Source organism: Tupaia chinensis, unplaced genomic scaffold (genome assembly GCF_000334495.1).
Source record: "Tupaia chinensis unplaced genomic scaffold, TupChi_1.0 Scaffold148470_1, whole genome shotgun sequence".
Taxonomy (NCBI): Eukaryota; Metazoa; Chordata; class Mammalia; order Scandentia; family Tupaiidae; genus Tupaia; species Tupaia belangeri.
The window spans coordinates 1,252,484-1,271,098 of record NW_006208319.1 but is presented as its reverse complement, the minus strand read 5'-3'; the positions used below and the strand labels follow the sequence as shown (position 1 = coordinate 1,271,098).

Here is an 18,615-nt window from a genome sequence, read left to right as displayed (position 1 = left end):
GCAGTAAACAGTGAAGATATTTCCACGATATATCAATTTCCTTTCTTTTGAATAGTAAGACTTCCTGGTAGTAGGACTGCTAAATTATATGGACAGTTCTGCTTTCAGTTTTTTTGGGGACCAGCTACACTGTTTGCCATAATGACTGTTCTAATTTATATTCCCACTCACAGTGTACAAGAGTTCCCCTCTCTGATTCAAGCTTTGTGTGTGTTGAGCTACCTTTGCATCTTCGGAATAAAGCCTACATGGTGATGATGAATAATCTTTTCAATATTGTATGTGGCTACTGAATACTTTAAATGGGACTAGTTTGAACTGAGAATAACATAAAATATACCTTTAATTTTTTAAAAAGTGTAAAATATCAACTATTCTTTTATTCATTACCTGGTATAATAAATTTTTATTGATTTCCATTCTTATTATGCATTTGATTTATTTTTTATCAAAGTATAATAACTGTATATCTTTATAGATAATAGTGTTATTTCTCATCATATGAATACAATGTATAGTGACCAAATTAGCATAATTAGTATATTCATCATTTCATCATTTCAAATATTTTTCATTACTTTGTGTTGAACATTCAAAATCTTCTTATTGAGATATTCTGAGACATATAAGAAATTATTTTAAACTATAGTTACCCCACTATATGATATATAGAATATATATAGAACTTAGCCCCTCTTACCTAACTCTAATTTTGTAACTGTCAATTGTCATCTCTATTCTCACTACCATTCTCAGCCTTTAGTAAACTATTTTCTCTACTACAAGGCCACATTTTTAGTTTCCTCATATAAGTAAGAACATGTGATTTTTCATTTTTCATGCACCAGTTATTTCACTTAACATCATGTCTTCCAGGCTAGTCCATGATGCTACAAATGACAGTTTCATTCTTTTTAATGGCTGAAAACTATTCCATTTTGTGTGTGTGTGTGAGGGGGGAGTGTTGTCATTATCATCTGCTAATGGATCCCTAGGTTAATTCCATATAATTGCTATTGAGAACAATGCTGCAGTAAACAGTGAAGATATTTCCACGATATATCAATTTCCTTTCTTTTGAATAGTAAGACTTCCTGGTAGTAGGACTGCTAAATTATATGGACAGTTCTGCTTTCAGTTTTTTTGGGGACCAGCTACACTGTTTGCCATAATGACTGTTCTAATTTATATTCCCACTCACAGTGTACAAGAGTTCCCCTCTCTGATTCAAGCTTTGTGTGTATTGAGCTACCTTTGCATCTTCGGAATAAAGCCTACATGGTGATGATGAATAATCTTTTCAATATGTTGTTGGATATAATTTGCAAGTATCTTGTTTAGAGTATTTATCTATATTCATCAGAGATATTGGTCTGTAGTTTTACTTTTGTTGTCATGTCTTTATCTGTTTTGGAGATGATAATGATGGAGGCATCACAAAATGAATTTGGAAGGATTCTTTCCTTTTGAGTATTTAGAAATAGTTTGAGTAGAATGAGAGTTAGCTCTTTATTAAAAGTTTTGTAGAATTCGGAAGTGAAGCCATCAGGACATGCCCTTATTTGTACCTTCTTACAGGTTTTGTCTTAATGCCAATGTTGTCTGAAATTAGTATCATGACTTTTTGACTTCTGTTTGCATGGAATACCTTTTTCCGGCCCTTCACTTTTAGTCTATGTATGTCTTTATGCATGAGATGTGTTTCTTTTTTTTTTCTTCTTTTCTTTTTTTTTTGTTGTTTGTTTTTGAGTTTTGAGATACTGTGCATGCACTCGCCAGAGAGAGAGAGAGAAAAAGTGACAAATCATCCCCTAGGGAGATGACCACACAGTAATTTCTTCTCCTCCAGTCTCCTCTCAGGATCTTGGGCACACACGCACACGCATCCGGCATGAGTTTAAGCTACCAGGTCCAGGACGCGAACCGTAGTCGACTACTTGGGAGTTCAGAGACATAGCCATTATAGTAACTGCTGGTCCCAAGATGTGTTTCTTGTAGGCAATGGATAGAGGGTTTCTGGGTTTCTTTATCCATTCAGCCAGTCCATGTTTCTTGATTGGAAAATTTAAGCCATTAACAGTCAATGTTATTATCAATTTTTCCAGACTTGTTCCTGTCATTGAGTTACCCATTTTCTTGCATTGTTTTTTGTTTGTTTGTTTGTTTGTTTTGTTTTGTTTTGTTTCTGTCTGACTTTAGGTTCCCCGGTATAGCATTATCTTCAGAAATTCTTGAAGAACTGGCCTGGAGTTGGTAAATTCTTTCAGGTTTTGTTTATCTGAGAATTTTTTTTTATCTTTTCTTCCCATATGAAAAATAATCTTGCTGGGTATAGTAATCTTGGTTGAAATTGTTTTTCATTTAGCACTTTGAATATATTTCCTCATTTTTCCCTTGCCTGCATTGCTTCCAACAAGAAGTCTGATATTAACCTTATGGGATAACCTTTGTAAGTAACTTGACATTTCTGTCTTTTCAATTTTAGCATCTTGTCTTTTGTCTGTGATTTTGGCCAATCTGTCTATGATGTGCCTTGGAGAAGATCTTCTTGGGTTGATTCTATGTGGATTCTTTTTAATTCTTGGGTCTGGATTTTTGAATGCCTCTCAAGATTTGGAAAGTTTTCTTCCAGGATTTCATGGCATGGAATAGATTATCAATGTCCTTATTAGTTCCTTCATCTTATGTGATACCAGTTATCCAGATGTTTGGGTACTTAATGGTATCTAACATTTCTTAAATGTTTTCCTCATTCTTCATGCCAGGTACTATTTTAGGCATTGGAAAGACTACTATGAGTAACAAAGAGTTGGCCCCTTCCCTCTAGAGGTTTTATTCTTTTGTATGACAGAGAATACCCAAATAAATTTGTAATATAATGTGAAATAATGCCACACTGTGGCATAAAAAGAAGAGGCAGTAGATATTTTTGTATAGAAGTGACCAGGGCAAGATATATCCTGAAAAGAAATCACTGTAAAACAAAACAAAACAAAATATCAAGGGGAAAATAAGACCTCTTTTACTTAAGAATGTCTTTGATGAATAAGTACAGGATTAATTTTTTAAAAATATTTATTTATTTATTTCTTAATTTGACCAGAGAGAGACAGAGGGTGAGAATGAGAAAGAGAGGAAGTGAGAAAGCAAGCCACCAGATTCAGGACTTGAACCCTGGTCAGTCATGTGGGAGTGTCCAGCACCTTAACCACCACACCACCTGCTGGTCCCCAGTACAGGATTAATTTGATTAAAAATGTATTATAATAATTTTATCAACTTTTTCTTTTTTTTACTTTTTATCTTCTTTTTTGTTCTCTTTTATTCACCCTTGTTTTTAACTTTGGTCTTGTGGTACTTCCTAGTATCATAAGTTTTATTCTATTCATTTAGAGGTCTGGGGCATGGAATGTGAGTGGAATAGGGAATTTCCACTGCCCTGTCTGCAACCCTTCTTCACTCTAAAAAAAGAGGACAAAAATAGAAGATTCTTATAGAATAATTTTCTTCAGTGACTCCTTGTCTCCAGTCAAAAAAAAAAAAAAAAGAAACAAAACCAAAGTGGCAATGCGGGCAAGGAAAAAATGAGGAAATATATTCAAAGTGATTAAGCTTCTGAGAAAATGTTCTAGAACATACTTAATTTGTTTCCTTACAGAGAAAAAATATATCAAATATTCCCTTTCTTCTTAGGTTTATGCCATAGGCTACTTACACTCACCAGAGAGAAGGAAAGCGAGAAATCACCCCCTAGGGGAAATAGTCACACTGCAATCCCTTCTCCATTCTCCTCTCATGATTCTGGGCATGCGCACACATGTGTCCAGTGTGATTCTCAAGCTGCCAGGTCTGGGACTAGAACTGCAGTTGGTCATGTTGGAGTCCAGTGCCTTAGCCCCTAGGCCACCTGCTGTCTCCTCCCCCTGATTCTTTAATTTACCTTTGGAAGGGTCACCCTGCAAAGGGGGATAGTGTTTCAGAGAGTGGAATCTGGAGCCAAACCGCCTGGCTTGTTTGGGCTTGGATGATCTTGAGCAGGTTATTTGTCATTCCTATGCCTGTTCTACACCTCCATAATGTTGACGTAACATTTAGTACCTACCTTATTGGACTGCTGGGAGAGTATAATAAATTAATTTATCTAAAGCACTTAGAACCTGGTCCATAGTGATTATTCAACAAATCTGAACTTTTGTGTCAATATTATTATTTAAGATTAGGCAATCTTGTCTATACTGTATTAATTAACAATTTGACTCCATGTAGTTTTATATGTTGCAGAAGTTCATAAAAATTTGTCTTTTGGGAAAGAAAAATAATTATTAACTTATTATACATGAGGGTACTTTTATTTGGGGAAAGAATACGTTTTCCATACATTTTCATTAAAAACAAAATACACTTACTTCTGCTTTTGTGTTTCTTAAACCAACAGCACACTAGACAGCTCAGAGCTAGCCATGAGACACCAGAACACAGGGAGGCAGCAAGAATGATAGTTGACTTCTCCTTAGTCACAGGCAAGATAGCAAATGGCCTGGATCGAGCTGTAAAATTGGCTCCTGGTATCACAAAAATAAAAATAAAAATTCCAAAATGTATGAATTAAAGGTTAATATAATAAAATATTGTGAAAATATGTTAAAACAATGTTGGCATATAGTAACTGCTCAATAAGTATTTATCTAATTAAATGATTAAATAAATGATTCAATAATAATTCCAAGATTTATATTTCTGAAGAACTAAAGGTTCCAACAATAGCACATGTAAGTATTTGCCAATTCTCTCAGTTATTGAGAGGGAACTGTCCCAATTCATTTTATTCTCAGACCTGTCTCCCCCACCAATGCAAAATGATAGCTTCATTCACTTTTTTTTAAAGAATAATTTTTATTTATTTATTTATTATTTTTTAATCTACCATAGGGCATGTGTGCTCACTAGAGAAAAGGAGAGACAGAGAGAGAAAGAAAGCTGCCAGGTCTGGGACTCAAACTACAGTTAGCCATATGAGTCTGGCACACCAACCACCACGCCACCTGTTGGCCCCTCCTTATTCACTCCTATGAGCCTCTAATAAGAATAAAAATGTTCTTGGCTCCTGAATGTATGAAATGACTTACTCTGACATATATCTCTACTTAAAATATGTCATGTAAAATATCAAAACATGGGACAAAAGGGAACGTACTATAGTGGTAAGAGACTTTCTAACATGCAAGATCATTTTATTAGAGGTTAATCATCTCTAATCGGAAAATTCAAAACCTAGAACTGTGTAATGTCGACATTATACCATTAGTGGAAAATTCCACACCTATTCTCACATGATGAATCACAGTCAAAATGCTGCAAGCCATGTCCAAAAGCTACAGACAAATGACTTGAAAGAAATGATCAATGAACTGATCCCAGACTGCAAAGGAAAAAATATAGAAAAGGCTTGCCATTGTATCTATACTCTCCATGATATCTTCATTAACAAAGTAAAAATGCTGAAGAAATCCAAGTCTGAATTGGGAAAACTCATGGAGCTTCATGATAAAGGTAGTAGTTCTGGGAAAGCTACTGGGTAGGAGACAGGCACTAAAGTCAGACAGATATGAACTTCCCAGTCCAAGAATCTCTTTAGAGTTTTAATATTAACAAATAAAAAGTCTTATTTGTGAAAAAATACAAATAAAAACAAAATATATAATACAAAAACATTGCAGAGTTTAGTATTTGCAAATAAGTTGTATATGAAAGATAAATAAAAATTCTGTCAGACTTGGATCCCATTCCCAAGAGATCTCACTGTATATGCAAATATTCCAAAGTCTAAAAAAATTGAAAACCCAAAACATGGTCCCAAGCATTTCAAATAAAGGATGGTAAGCTCATGTCTAGAAAACTGGGAGTAGAAAATGACAGAATCACTTTGGACTTGGATGATGGGGCAAAATGGGATCTTCCTATTGAAAGAGTGCATCTCTCTTAGAATTTATCTGAATCCACTCGCCTTTTTGTAGATTACAAAATTTGGTTCTCAACCCATGAAATAAGGCATAAAAGAATCTGAAAAAAAGAAACTTACCTATATACATAAAAACTGCACACAAATGTTTATAGCAGCTGTATTCTTAATGACGAAAACCAGGAATAACCCAGAGGTATTTCAACAGGGCAATAGATAAACTATAGATTATCCACACAGTGGGCTACTACTTATCCAAAGTAAGAGAAGGAAAAGGAGGGAAAAATAGGAGAGGGAGGAAAGGAAAAGATAACATGAAAAATAAACTATCTAATTTGGACAAACAATAAAGGCATTAAGGTGAGTGAGAAAGACTTGTCTCTAATGGGTACACAAAGTAGGACTCCACTTATATGACACTCTAGAACAGAAAAACTAAAGCCGAAGAACATATCAATGGTTTCCAGGGGTTAACAGTGAGGAGAAAGGAGGATACGTAGATGGAGAAATAGAATGAGGGAATTTGGGGAATTTAAGAAAGTGATCTATATCCTGTTTGTTGTAGGGTTTACAGAATCTATACATGTATTAATATTTGAATTAATAAAACTACCTATCAAAAAGGTCAATTTTACTCTATATTAATTTAAAATAAAAATTTTAAAACCTTACTAATTTCAGTAGTAATAAATGCAAGAACTATTTGAAATTTCATGGAAAATACATACTATGACTAAAATTGTGCATAAATTTCAAGATCTTTTGCACCAAAATAAAATCATCCTTTAATTTCATTTTCCCACAAGCTGAATTACTCTCAAGTATTTGTTAACTTAATTGTGGGGGATGATTTCATGGGAGTAGAAATTTTAACAAAAAATTGGGGCCAGCAAGTGGCATAGTAGTTAAGGCTCTGGACTCCCATGTGTTCGACCACACTTTGAGTTCCAGACAGGTTGGTTTGAAACTCAAGTCAGGCATGTGTGCATGCAGGCTCAGAATCCCAAGGGAGTATGGAGGAAAAGAGATTGGGGCGTGGACATCCCCTCCATGGGTGATTTCTTGCTTTATGTTTCTCTGTTTCTCTCTGGTGAGTGTGCATGCCCTATAATATTAAAAAAAAAAAAAAAAACTCAAAATTTTATTAAAAATTATCAAACAATAGCTGTAAATATGTGTAGTTCATTATGTGTCAATTATGCTTCAAAACAAAAAATTAAATAGAAAAAGGGAAAACAAAAACTGTGGTTATAAGCATGATTTAGTCAGAGTCAGCATTGCTGTTTTGTTTTTATTATAGGGTGCATGCACACACCAGAGAGAGAAAAAGATGGGGAGAGAAAGTGAGAAATCACCCACCAGGGGGAATAGCCATGCTGGAATCTCTTCTGCTCCATTTTCTTTTCGGGATTTTGGGCATTCATGCATACCCACATCCATCCAGTCTGATTTTTAGGCTACCAGGTCCAGGATTTGAACCACAGAGTTGGCTATGTGGGACTAGTGCCTTAACTTCCATGCCATCTGCTTACCCTCAGTCAGCATTTTTAAAGTAATTCATTCACAACAAACAAATCTTAAGCTTCTCCTTTCTGTTAGAGAACAACAGAAAAACCATCCTTCTAGAACACCATGTATCTATGAACTCTGAGTGGATGAGTGAATGCATACTCAAAAATGTGGCCTTCTTCCTTGCAAACAACAGGAGGCCATTAGACAGGTGTGTGATCTGATAAATGTATTTTCCATATTCCGAGGTGTTCTGTCCAGCCTTCTTGTCATTCAGTCATAACCCCCCGCGGACCGATACTGATACCAATCTGTTCGGGAAACTCCTTTATTTTTCTGATTCTCTGTAAAACAACTTTCTCTAAAAAATAACTTTCCTTCTTCCTTTGTCCTAATAAATATGGAAGACAAGAGAGACTTCGTGGGTACATACCTCGTGAGAACTCTCCCTCTTCCTCTTGACTCAGACCTCGTGCTCATCTGAATAGCTCAGGCAAAAACAGTACTTATTTTCTCAACCCAAAGAAATGCCATGTATGTCTTCAGTGTGCTTTCCTTGTGCAGACCCTGACAATGCTGTTGGAAGTCACAGTCAGATCTTCTGTCTCCTGACTACTGGCTGACCTGACCCCTAAGCCATCATAACAGTATTAGCAAGGAATGGTTTTCCTTTGTATAATTTCCTACTTGAACCTTATTTGGCTTGTTATCAATTAGCTGCTTTTCATGAACATCTGAATAAACTCAATCTGGCTCAGAGATGGGAGAATGGATTTCACTGGGGACTCACAGAATTAAAACCCAAATTATTCACTCTTTTATCCATTTTTGAATGATTGCTCAGTGATTATTTACTCTGTAAAATGAATAAATACCCATGATGGTTTAAAAAGACATTTATAAGGCAGTAAATGAAATAAAATACACTTAACAAATGTTCCTAAGAAAATCAGAATGTGACACATGCCACCAGAATAATGCAAATCAATTGTGTTAGGTTATTTTTCATTGATATGATCTAAAAAAGCATCCCAGAGAAGGGAGTATATGAGTGAAGCTTTGAATGCTGAGTAAATACATAAATAAAGCCAGAAAAGAGAAACAGACAATTGATATTTAGGAAATGAATGTGGGAGAGCATTTGGAATAGATTTTGGTAGACATTAAAAGTCAGGCAACAGACCCCTGACATGCTGAAGGCAATGAGGTGCCATAGAAGGGAAGATCCTGAGCTGAGAAGTGACATGAATCACCAGGGAAGCTAAGTCCACGTGTGGAGGTTGCTGGTTTTCAAATATTTTTAGCAGCAGAACGTTTCCAAGAAACATAGTCTTAAAAATAATCTCAGTGTACTTATTTACTCCTAAACAAATATTTATTTGCACTTACGATGTGCCAGACTTTTCTACACTCTAAGGATATATTTTTGAACTAAGCAGAACTCCTGCCTCTTGGAAGATAAGATTCTAATGGAGAACCCAGCACACAACTACATGAAGATAAAAATGCCAGGTAAGGAGATGTGCCACATGGGGTTAGAAGGTAGAATGACTGGAGCTGGAGGAGGGTTTTGAAATATGCTATAGACGAAGTGGTCCAGAAAAGGCCTCTGTGACAAGGTGACACTGGAGAAGAAAACTGTGTGAATGATGAGTGAGCCACATGAATTTCTGGAGGAAGAGCACTCCAGGAAAAGAAAAGGCAACTACAAGTTTTACTTCTCTGGATTAAGTGTGTATTCCTTAAAATAACCTTGGTAAAGTATTTGCTTAGTCTTAGTGAGCCACTGAGGAAATTAAATGACAACGTCTTTTAAATGTCAAATAAATCTGGGATAAAGTGTCCAGCCCTGCCTGTATTACCTTTAATACACACAGTAGGGGCTGGGCATACTTGCCCTCCTTAATCTTTTCTTAGGCCAGCAGGCCCTGAGGGCCTTCTGAGAACTCCATGGCTCCAGGAAATGGTCAGAAAAACCGTAATAGACCATGGTAATAGCAATGAATGCGGGAAGGGTACCAGGAAGTCAGTTATATAAACTACAGAAAACTGTAACTCTCGGTGTTGTCTCAGGAAGCTCAGAAGTGTTAAGCAAAATGAATTGTTACTATGTAAGAAAGACATGGAAGTATTTCACACACATTGGTCAGATCTATTTAATTTCTAGTTATTATATTTCTAAAATAAAAATGATTTGTTTCTCTAAGATCTTAGGGAGAAGAGGGAAAAGAATGAAAATAATTGCAAGTTCACGCTTGATTCACAGAAGAATGAAAAAACAGTAACAAATCAATGCTTGTCAAACTCATTATTTTGAAGCCAATTAAAATAAGGATTTCATTGATTGGCCTACATGTTGAATAAAGGCTGCTTTTCTAAACATTCTAGCACTGGAAATTGACATATTTGGAAACAAAGATTTATTCTCAGTTTCTCCACCATTAATTACCAAGATTCCAATAACTAGTCACAGAGATGCAGACTGTTTAATGCTCTTTTCTTTTCATCTTCCATCTTTCCTAATTTAAACTTTCATAAATCACTTCTGACAGTGCTTCACCTTATAAACTTTTTGTCTTGAAAATTATGAAGAACTGGGCCAGCCAGTGGCATGGTGGTTAAAGCAGCTGGATCCACATGACTGACTGCATGGTTCAAGTCCTGGACCATGCATCTGAAAAAACACTTCGGGTGCATGTGCATACGAGCTCAAAATCACAAAAGGAGAGAGAAATTGGGGAGAAGGGATTATATTGTGACCATCCCCTATGAGGGGTGCTTTCGAACTTTTCCTCTCTCTCTCTCTCTCTCTCTCTCTGGAGCACACATGCCCTTTGGCAAAATAAAATAAATAAACTTTATTAAAATTATGAAGAATATTTTAGGAAATAACACTAAGGGAAAACTTTCAAGACAATTCCTTCACTTACTTCCTGAGTTACAAGTTGAAACTTAAATTAAGTAGTAATGTGCTAATGTGAGCACATAGGCCAGCTCAAAATCCCAAATATTAGTGAGAAGTCTCTGTTAACAATACATTTTACACTGATTTTATAACTTACTCCTCAAAATAATCTTGGTGAAGTATTTGGTTAGTCTTACTGACCTGACCCACTGAGGAAATTATAGGATAAGGCCTTGGAAGAGTCAAATAAAACTGTCACAAAATATCCAGCCCTGCCTGTATTGCCCTTTAAAACATGCATGCAAAAGCTCAAGTAGAAATAAAATCTCTGGGAATCCCATAGTCAGAGATACAGAGTATGTTTTCCAGGAATCTGTACTTACATTAGGACACATTCATAGATATTAAAAGGAGGTCTTCACATCAAAATTAATATTTAATAATATTACCTGAGTTCAGAAAATAGTTTTTGAAAGAAAAGAAAAAAAGGGACCAGCAGTTAGCGTAATGGCTATATCATTGGACTCCCACGTAGTCAACCGCGGTTCGCGTCCCGGACCCGGTGGCTTAAAACTCATGCCGGGCACATGTGCATGCGTGCCCAAGATCCCAAGAGGAGAATGGAGGAGAAGGGATTGCGGCGTGGCCATCACCCCTGGGGGGTGATTTCTCACTTTCTGTCTCTCTGTCTCTGTCTATCTGGCGAGTGCATGCGCCCTATAGCGAAAACCTCTCAAAAAAAAAAAAAAGAAAGAAAGAAAAAGAAAAGGAAAAAAAAATTAAAACTTGGAATTAGGGTAAAAATAATTTAATATCTTATCAATGCCATACTACAGTATTTTTAAATAGGCCCATTCAAGGTTTACCAAATTTTCTAACATATACTTTAGTTTGACTGCAATTAATTAGGACCTAGACCTGTTAATTTATAAATTAGTAAACTCTAGTTGATTTTTGTCCAGTAAAGATGCGAATATTATCTATAGGCATGCAGCCTCAAAGGTTACCGTTTTATTGCCCTGTATCCAATTTGGCAAACTTATTTCATCATTTCATTCATGCTTATATCTCTGCTCTTCAGATGCTCTTTATACCAGTTTTGCCATCATTCTGGTTCCGTCATTAATGGGATAAATATCTTATTGACCAGTGCTTATTACATATTGTCATGAGATACAATTAATAATTCAGAGGGAAGATTTTTTAAAGTGTTTTTTTTTTCCAGGAAGAATTTGGTCATATAAAACAATTCACTCAACCTTCTATCTGTATTTCTAAAGTACCAGGATGTTAATGAGTACTGTCACCGTTTCTAGTGGAGGTGGGGGAGTGAGTGAGGGAGTAGAGGAGTGGAGGTGGGAGGATGAGGATAGCAAGACCCAAAGATGAGATTCCTAATACTCAATATCCTAATACTCAATATCTCATGACTTTCTTCCTTTATAAATATAAAGTGTCTATAATGCCTAATCAAATGTCATAGTTTTTTTTTTCCAGGAAGAATTTGGTCATATAAACAATTCACTCACACCTTCTATCTGTATTTCTAAAGTACCAGGATGTTAATGAGTACTGTCACCGTTTCTAGTGGAGGTGGGGGAGTGAGTGAGGGAGTAGAGGAGTGGAGGTGGGAGGATGAGGATAGCAAGACCCAAAGATGAGATTCCTAATACTCAATATCCTAATACTCAATATCTCATGACTTTCTTCCTTTATAAATATAAAGTGTCTATAATGCCTAATCAAATGTCATAGAAGTAAAAAAGGAAAAGAAAGAAAGAGAGAAAGAAGGAAACAAACAAACAAACAAATAGAACACTCAAAGTAAAATTTAACATTCAGGTGAAAACATACATTTGGATTCTTGCTTAACAGGAGTCTCTCGATGTTTGATTTTGACACATGCTTTTTCTTCTCATTCCTTAATAATACAGCCAAGTTATTATTAAATGATTATGACTTCTTAGTCACGATAGGTAATAGGAATTATTCCAATTTTAAGGGAGAAACAATTTCTTTTTTTCCCCAAAGAAACAGATAATAAAAGCATACTGTGCTGTAATTACCTGGAGGGGAAGTGACAGTAAAAATAAAACGCCAGTTCGACCCAGAGATTAAGACTGCCAAATCAGAGAAGCTTACATAACCATTTTGAGTTTCTGCCTCAGTGCTCCCTAGAAACAAACACAAAACATAATGTAGATGTTAGTTATTTATCCAAGAGCAATGTCTTCACATCTTGCCTGAAGATAGGCAATTGGACAATAAAGAAAAACTTATCAAAAATTAAAGTGCCTAAACTATTAGAGTCCTCTTAGACAAACCTTAGAACTAAAAATCTAAGATAGAATAATAACTTAAGCTAACATTAACTGAAGGCTTATTATGTCACGCGCTGTGCTTTATATATATCATAGTATGCAAATGACACAACAGCCTCCTAAATATGTAGTATTTGTGTTCTTGAGATTAGGAAATAGGCTTGTGAAAATTTAAATGACTTTGATGCTGGGGTTATGGTCCAAATCCACCTGGTTTCAAGTTTACATTCTAAACTTATATATTTATCAACTATTTTATTATTAAATGTCTATCGAGAAAGAAATTTTGTTATTGTTTTAGGTGATCAGTTTCTCTCTTCTCTTCAGGGGATCTGTAGTTTAGGTGAGAGCAGCATTAGGCCAATAAATCAGGACCCCAGCAATTTGTCAGTCCAATCATGACTGATAAAGCCACTCTGATTTCACAACTTGTATTCCCTGGGCCTTGTTTTCCCTGAATAAAATACAAATAAAAAAGCTTATGTCTTATAACAGTAGGCCATCCATTTCTAAAGTGGAGGAAGGCAACTTAACTCAGGATCACATTCACAATGCCATTAATTGCCTTTTGACTTCACTACCTCTAAATTACTTTGCTAATTAACAGCTGCTACACTTCACTCCAGAAATGTCACAGTGATTTGTATGATGGACAAAGAATTAAGAGAGTGGTCTTAAAGTTTATAAATTGGTTTGAGATCTTTAAAGCTGAAAGGTATCATAAAGATATAATATGCTTAGTGTTACATTTCTCAATTCAATTGCTCAATCATTTTTGCAAAAACATTGTCTTTTCTCATCAATTTTGCAAAGCTAACTAAAACTTCCTTTTTGGGAAACATCATTTCCTTCATCTCTTCAGAGTCCCAAAATAAATAAAATGCCCAGAAAAATGGAAATAAATAAGCCAAGACTCAAATAAATGATAGGCGCCCAAGATAAATGCAGTTTGTACTCTTTAAAACCTATATGCATCAAAATTATGGTCAATAAACTCTTGCAAACAATGAACTGCAGAGTACAGATGTTCAACATGAAATCGTTTGCTGCAGTTTTTCCTTTGACAAACGTCCTTATTGTTCCCATCTTTGGAAGAATACAAAGCAGCATTTAATCGAAATGTGTCCGTCGAGCACAGTGAGTCTGCCTCATAGAACAGCCGCCAAACTGCCTAATGGAAAGTGTTTTAGCTCCAAATGGGTTTACTTTTGCGTTAAATACCAGCTTGCCTTAGAGATCTCTACAAAGATTCTCATATATATCTATGATATTCTCAGATTTGAAGCATATGTGCCCAAAAGCTGAGGCAGTTGCTGCCAAGTACAGTACATTACTCTAGGGTTCATCATATCTTTGGAATAGCTATTATAAAACATACAAATGTCATTGACAGGCTCCCTGATCAAGCTGGCATAAACAATGTACTAGCTGGGGGACGTGGGATGAGGTGGGGTGTTGAGCTTGAAGCAAGATTGAAATCGATTACATGATTACCTGGGAATGCTACCTGAATGTATCTCTGTAGGGCATATGGTTTGTAAAGTACCTTTGCAGCCAAAATCATCTCTGGAAATATCCTACTCACTCCTAGCTACATACAGTAGCAAATGTTCCATCATTAATGGTGAGTTATCTTTAAAACTATCAAAAACATTTTTACAACTATGATCTATAATTATATTTCAAAGAATCTGAAGGACCCTAGAATAATTGGTTTTGAATATATAAATCTACTTTGTATCATCATAGGTTGTAACTTTGTTTCCACTGAAAATGGTTTGCTAAGAAAAAAGAATATGAAATTACACTGCAGATTAAAAGATTAAACTAGACATATAGATACGGTTTTGTTGTTGTTATTTTGTTTTTCTCCAGGAAATACTTAAAGTAAGTTGGATAATCCATCCCAAATACTTTTGTTGCCATTCTTTCTGAAGTCAAAGAGAAGTATTTCATGATAGCTTCAAGAGAAACTTTCAATCATGTTAAATAAGGTGTTTTGGTGATGTGGACATTCTAAAAACAGAAAAACGCACATGATTTCTTTCTTGCTTTGTCAGACACACACACTAAAATGTGTAAAAAAGAGCCTCAGCTCATTCCTTGTTCTTTCCCATTGGATCACCTGAAAAGTGATGGTGACAATCCTGATCTGGGTGAGCCAATTGGCTGAGCATGACTTGGTGTCAATACAATACAATGGAAAACAATATCATGCCTCATTCATGTTGCATAGCCACAATAGGATTCTAAGCTGGTGATGAAATCCTTGGGATAATTAGAAGAAAAATAACGAAAGATGGGGTGGGATAAGTGTGAAGAGTGGGGACAAAGTAATGAATAGAGTCTAAGTAAGGTGTGGTGTAGAAGAAGGGTTGGAACATGGATAAGGCCTGGAGTGAGTAAGATCCTAGGTATGCGTCATTTATGGAGGAGAGGTAAGGTATATTTTGTGGGTGATGTGTAGAGTGAAAGACTGAGGTGAGTTTCACTAGTCAATAAATACTATTAGAGAAGAAAAAGGATGAAGATTAATTTTTTGACATTGTTACATTTCTTTTAGATCAAAAGCTAGATTACTATTATAGTCTAAACATTCTCCATATTAAAATACCAGCAGTGACAAAATGGCATTGAGAATCAACAGTATGACAGCACCAAAGCAGTTCATTACCAGTCTAGTGATGCAGAAAGTAACTAAGTGAACTAAAGTTCTGAAGGCCAGATGACTGAAAACAGCTTGGATCCCCAGGTGGGCTTGAATACACAAGGGGGCATGCACATGCCCAAGATTTTGACAAGGGGAAAGGCTGGGGAAAGGGGCTCACAGCATGACAAGACATTGAGGACATCTTACCCACTGTCTCTCTCAAGTGCATGTTCTTTATTATGAAAAAAAACAAACAAACAAAATCAGCTAGAGCATCGTACTGTGGTAAATCACACAGCAGTAAAATATAATGCTCTACAAAGCTGACCCTTGAGGGAAGGCTGTAGATTTGCATCCAGAGACCTCCTTAAGTACACTGGGCATGGGATCTGGAGCTGGCTGAAGCTAGAGGTGTGTTACAGCATAAAGACCCCATTAGGGGTGACATTTCGCTCGCTCTCTCTCTCTCTGTCTCTTTCATTTATTGAAGAAACAGATAAATAAACATTAAAATACAAGCAAATAAAAGCAGGCAGTTCAAAACTATCTTGTGATGCAATTTACAGTTTTGTGTGTTTGCTTTTTATGTTGGCCAACCTTGTATAGTTTTAAAGCTTGTACTATAGGGCATGTATACTTATGTGATAGAGACAGAGAGATCACTCCTCTGTTGGAGATGACCACGCCACAAACCCTTCTCCTCCATTATTATCTCTAGATTTTGGGCATCTGCATACATGCACCCAGTGTTTGTTTTTGTTTGTTTGTTGAGAGTTTTTTTTGTTTTTGTTTGTTTGGTTTTTTTTTTGCTATAGGGCACGTGCACTCGCCAGACAGACAGAGAGAGACAGAAAGTGAGAAATCACCCCCCAGGGGGGATGGCCACGCCACAATCCCTTCTCCTCCATTCTCCTCTCGGGATCTTGGGCACGCCCACACACACGTCTGGTGTGAGTTTTAAGCCACCAGGTCCGGGACGCAAACCGTGGTCAACTACATGGGAGTCCAGAAACATAGTCATTATGTTAACTGCTGGTCCCTCCCAGTGTGTTTTTCAAGCCACCAGGTCTGGGACTCAAACCACAGTCAGCTCTGCAGGATCCATTGTCTTAACCACCATACTACCTGCTGGCTCACCTTACTTTCTTAATGATGGGGCTTGTTTCTGAAAATAAGTACAGAAAATATTTGGAGCTTTCCTCATTGCATGAGATTTTAAACCCAGGAACTTTAAACTGCTCAGGTAAAGACATGGCCAAGAGAGAAACGAGTCAACAATATCAATGTTCCTCTCACCAAAGACGGATTGTGTAAGTGGAAGTATGGGAAGTCCAGGAAGTCTATGAGAACATACAAATTATGCAGCATTACCTGAACTTTTTGAATCATACAAAGAGAAAGTGGAAAGAATACTGATAGGAACAAGACTTTGGAAGTTTGGGAGGAAATTATTTTTGTTGACAGGCTGAAAGATTTGTTTTCTTAAAAAGTAAGCATAGATAGAGTAGAAAATTACAGGCCAAAATATTAATAGTTGAAAGGCAACTTGAAAGAGTTAGAGGGCACCTTTACAACTCTATTGAGAAAACAAGATGAAACAAGCTTTAAACAGTAAGGGTATTCAAGCTATGAAACGTTTAATCATGAGATGTTGATTAGCTTCCTCAAGAGAGTTTTCAGAGGTGGGTAGTTCTGTTTTCTGGAATTGATAAGATGTAGTGCTGCAGGAAACAAAATGTATAAACTAAATAAAGTGGTTAAAAAAAATCCGAGATTAATAAAGTAAAACTATGTTGGGACCAGCATTTAGTGTAATGGCTATGTCACCGGACTGCCATGTAGTCGACTGTGGTTTGAATCCTGGACCCTGTGGCTTAAACTCACACTGGGCGTGTGTGCGTGCGTGCCCAAGATCCCGAGAGGAGAATGGAGGAGAAGGGATTGTGACGTGGCCATCCCCCACAGGAGGTGATTTCTTGCTTTCTGTCTCTCTCTCTCTCTCTCTCTGTCTTTCTAGCAAAAATGTCTCAAAAAAAAGAGAAAAACATAAATAAATTAAAACTATGTTGAATGAGAATTATTAACTCAGAAATTCTATCATAATAATTTTCTATCTCATTTTTTTATGGTCAGAGGGCATGTGTACTCATGAGAGAGAGAAGAAGAGCGTAACTTCCAAAAGGGGCATGGCTACACCTTAGCCCTTCTCCTCCACTGCTCTATTCTGTTGGGATTTGGAGAACACAGACACACATACTTGGTTTATCCTTCAAATCACCGGGGCCAGGACTGGAACCATGCAGCCAGCCATTTGGGATCAGGGTTTCTTAACGACTAGGCTATGGAAGTGGTCCCAATTTTACATCTTTCTTTTTTACAGATAGATTGTATTGTGTCCATATGACAGGAACAGTTTTAGACCAAAAATAAATCTAACTGTGCAAGAGTTAGCACTCATAATTGACTCATCCTTACACATTTTGGCACTCATTTGGGGGAAATATGTAATGAGTTTAGATTCATAGATAAGGCAGAGCAAGAAATAATTGTTAAATCATAATGTATTCTTGGAAATGAGCAATTCTGCAGAAAGGCTGATATTTGGATTTGAATATGAGTCATTTCCAAGTCTGGAAAACAACATTCCAGACAACAAAAAATCAACAGAAATACAGAAATGTGCTAGCTAGATTATGGAGTACATAAGAAATCTGATTTTTAACATAGTTATCACATCCACAAATTTGTATAAGAATGGAGACATTTGACTAATAATAAAAATTACACCACATAGCAATTTAAAGTTGCCAGTGATTCATTGTTGTAGAACCTCATTTCATGTGTTAGTAACAAATCTCAAAGGGCACATCATTATGATGACATCAGTAATTGTGCATAAATAGCCAGCGCTTAACTTGACAAAACTTGACAAGATTCCTGCTCCTTCCCTTATGCAAATAACATGGTGATAATAATCATTGTACTAAAAATAAGTAACTGTTACTCCTTTCATTCATTTGACCAATACTGATGTATCTCTGTAATGTAGATATTTTGAAAAAATATATTTTCAAACTACAACTAAGCTCATATTTAGAAAATGTCTAATCTAAAACAGCAATACAAATGCTTAGTTCAGAGACTTAGTGGGTACAAACTCAGTCAGAGTCACTCAATATTTCTTTTTTATTATTATTTTTTAATTATTTTTTATTTTTATTTTTATTTTTTAATTTATTTATTTTTACGTTTTTCCACAAACATTTACTTT

The 18,615-nt window shown here is 36.1% G+C and overlaps 1 protein-coding gene across 1 annotated transcript in view; it reads right to left on the bottom strand.

The window, feature by feature from the left end:
• PKHD1 (PKHD1 ciliary IPT domain containing fibrocystin/polyductin) overlaps positions 1–18,615 on the bottom strand; it is a 578,800-nt gene that overhangs the window by 20,616 nt on the left and 539,569 nt on the right. Inside the window, exons 65-66 of the mRNA XM_006170441.3 lie at positions 12,440–12,547; positions 4,407–4,562 (exon numbers count right to left, since the gene is read on the bottom strand). Of these exons, the coding sequence (XP_006170503.1) occupies positions 4,407–4,562; positions 12,440–12,547 (264 nt within the window). The remainder of the gene's footprint in view (positions 1–4,406; positions 4,563–12,439; positions 12,548–18,615) is intronic.